Source organism: Peromyscus californicus, unplaced genomic scaffold (assembly GCF_007827085.1).
Source record: "Peromyscus californicus insignis strain IS unplaced genomic scaffold, ASM782708v3 Scaffold_11__1_contigs__length_118956290, whole genome shotgun sequence".
NCBI classification, from domain to species: Eukaryota; Metazoa; Chordata; class Mammalia; order Rodentia; family Cricetidae; genus Peromyscus; species Peromyscus californicus.
The window spans coordinates 72834474-72836728 of NW_026294402.1; the positions used below are offsets into that span (position 1 = coordinate 72834474).

The following is a 2255-nucleotide window of genomic DNA, read 5'->3' on the forward strand; positions in this document are numbered from 1 at the left end:
GGACTGAACTCAGATTGTCTGATAGGCAGTAAGTACCTCTATCCACTGAGCATCTGGCTGGGCCAGTCCATTGTTGTTATTTCTATTTTTTAATTGTTTATACATTTATTTATTTGTTTTTTTTTGGGGGGGGGGGAGACAAGGCTTCACTATGTAGCTCTTGATAGCCTGGACTCACAGAGATCTTCCCGCAGCTGCCTCTTAGAGTGCTGGGATTAAAGGCGAATGTCGCCGGGCGGTGGTGGTGCACGCCTTTAATCCCAGCACTCGGGAGGCAGAGCCAGGCGGATCTCTGTGAGTTCCAGGCCAGCCTGGGCTACCAAGTGAGTTCCAGGAAAAGGCACAAAGCTACACAGAGAAACCCTGTCTCGAAAAACCAAAAAAAAAAGACGAATGTCACTGGGCCAGCCATTATCTCTATTCTTTTCAGGGTGTAATTCTTTTTTTTTTTTTTTTTTTTTATTGTGATAGCAAATTGATTTATTTAGTACTGTTTCCATTCCATATCATCAGGAGGGTTGATTTCAACTTTCTTTTACCTACATCAGACCAGTTGGTACTCAAGACTCTACCACCAGACTCCATAAATGATTTGTTCATGGCCCGTTTCACTTCATCAGAACCATCTGAGTAGATCTGCTGAAATAACTTATTTAAAGCTGCGTCACCCTCCAGCTTCTCATTCTTCTCTTCCTCTTTGATCTCACCAACCAGCTTATCCCTGTTCCTGGTATAACAAGATGATGATGGACACAGGTTCTTCACATCTGCTGTGAACTGTTTTGGTGTGGTCTCATCTCCTTGCCCCTCTAGCTTTTCCCATCTCACAGCCTCTGGCTTTTTCGTTTGGATTTCAATCTTTGTTGAAAGTACTTTAAACGTGCTCTGCTCCAGCACTACAGGGTGAAGCAACCTCAGCCTCAAATTGTAATCTTCGCCAGAAGGGAGTTTCACCAAAGCAGACAACTCTTTTTCTGAAAATTCCACATTTACATCATTCTTCTGAATATTCTTGATCATAAGTGTAATGCTTACTTGAGATTCCATTTGATAGCAGTCAGACTTGATTTTTGACTGAGTTCTCTGAGATGCAGACACTTCAGATTCTGATCTATTCTGAGTCTCCTGGCACCTTTTAATCCAGATTGCAAGGTTTGCATCTGCACTATCTAAGTTCTGTCCTTCTGCAAAAGTGTCTAAGGCAGAAGCATGGTATCCACACATCCCTTTCCTCAGGAAAGCAGTAGGATTATTTGGATTGAGCTCAAGAGACTTCTTTACATCAGCAATACCATCGCGATATTTCCCGAGAAGAATGTGACAATAAGCTCTCTGACAGTAATGCTGTGCATCATCTGGATTCTGTTCCGAAGCCTTAGTCAGCTCCCCTAATGCCGCCTGGGGGCCCTTGTTGATCAGAGCATCTGAGACGCTCTGGAAAAAACACTGGGACGTTGCAGGTCCTGCTGCAAACCCCTGAGATGTTGCAGGTCTTGCTGCAAGCCCCTGAGATGTTGCAGGTCTTGCTGCAGCTGCTGCCATCCCTAAGAACCACTAAAGCTTCAGCCCAAGCGTCTTCCACCTTGGTTACCAATTCTTAACAATCTTCAGATTTCCATTTTAGCAAACCATGTCATCTGTCTCAAGAGGCTGGAATCCTGAACTCTTCAGGACACACACCAAATTAGGGCAGTTACCTAACCATGGCCTGTTTATTTTTACCCTAAACCACAGTCCCATGTCCTTTGCAGATCAAAGTGTGTCTGCTAACGTTGATTGATTAGCAATCAATAAACCGTCTTATCGTCCCATGTACACCTGGAGCCCCGGCTTTGGTTTTCAACTTAATAACGTGATTTGTGCAACTTCGGCTTTATAAGGGTCGATGATCGATAGGTAACATGGAGCTAACGGGGCTGTCAGCAACTGGGGATGAAGTGGAAATGCAGAGGTGAAGTTCTCCAGCCAACACACACTCACCTGTTCATTCAACAAATGTCAGGGGAAGGATATTTTAGTGCTAAGTATTTGGAATGAAATAAAGTGAACCCATCAGCTGTCCAGGGAAAAGCATCATGGGTAGGGGTTCAACCAGCCCACAGGATAGGGCAGGCCTTTTTGATTCCAGAGGCAGAGTGGAGGCCAGTGTGCTGTACTGAGACAAAGGATGGCCAGAAAGATTTGGTCAAAGGTGAGAAGTGTTGAGGGCAAGACCAAGCAGAGCTTTGGAAGCCGTTAGAGCAGTGATTCTCAAC

General features: G+C 44.7%; 1 protein-coding gene across 1 annotated transcript; it reads right to left on the reverse strand.

Moving 5' to 3' along the window:
- Positions 1 to 484: 484 nt before the first annotated feature.
- On the reverse strand, positions 485 to 1542 carry LOC128105257 (protein SGT1 homolog). The gene is given in 2 exon segments (XM_052730246.1): positions 485 to 528; positions 531 to 1542. Coding segments are annotated over 2 exon segments (1056 nt in total).
- Positions 1543 to 2255: the final 713 nt, after the last annotated feature.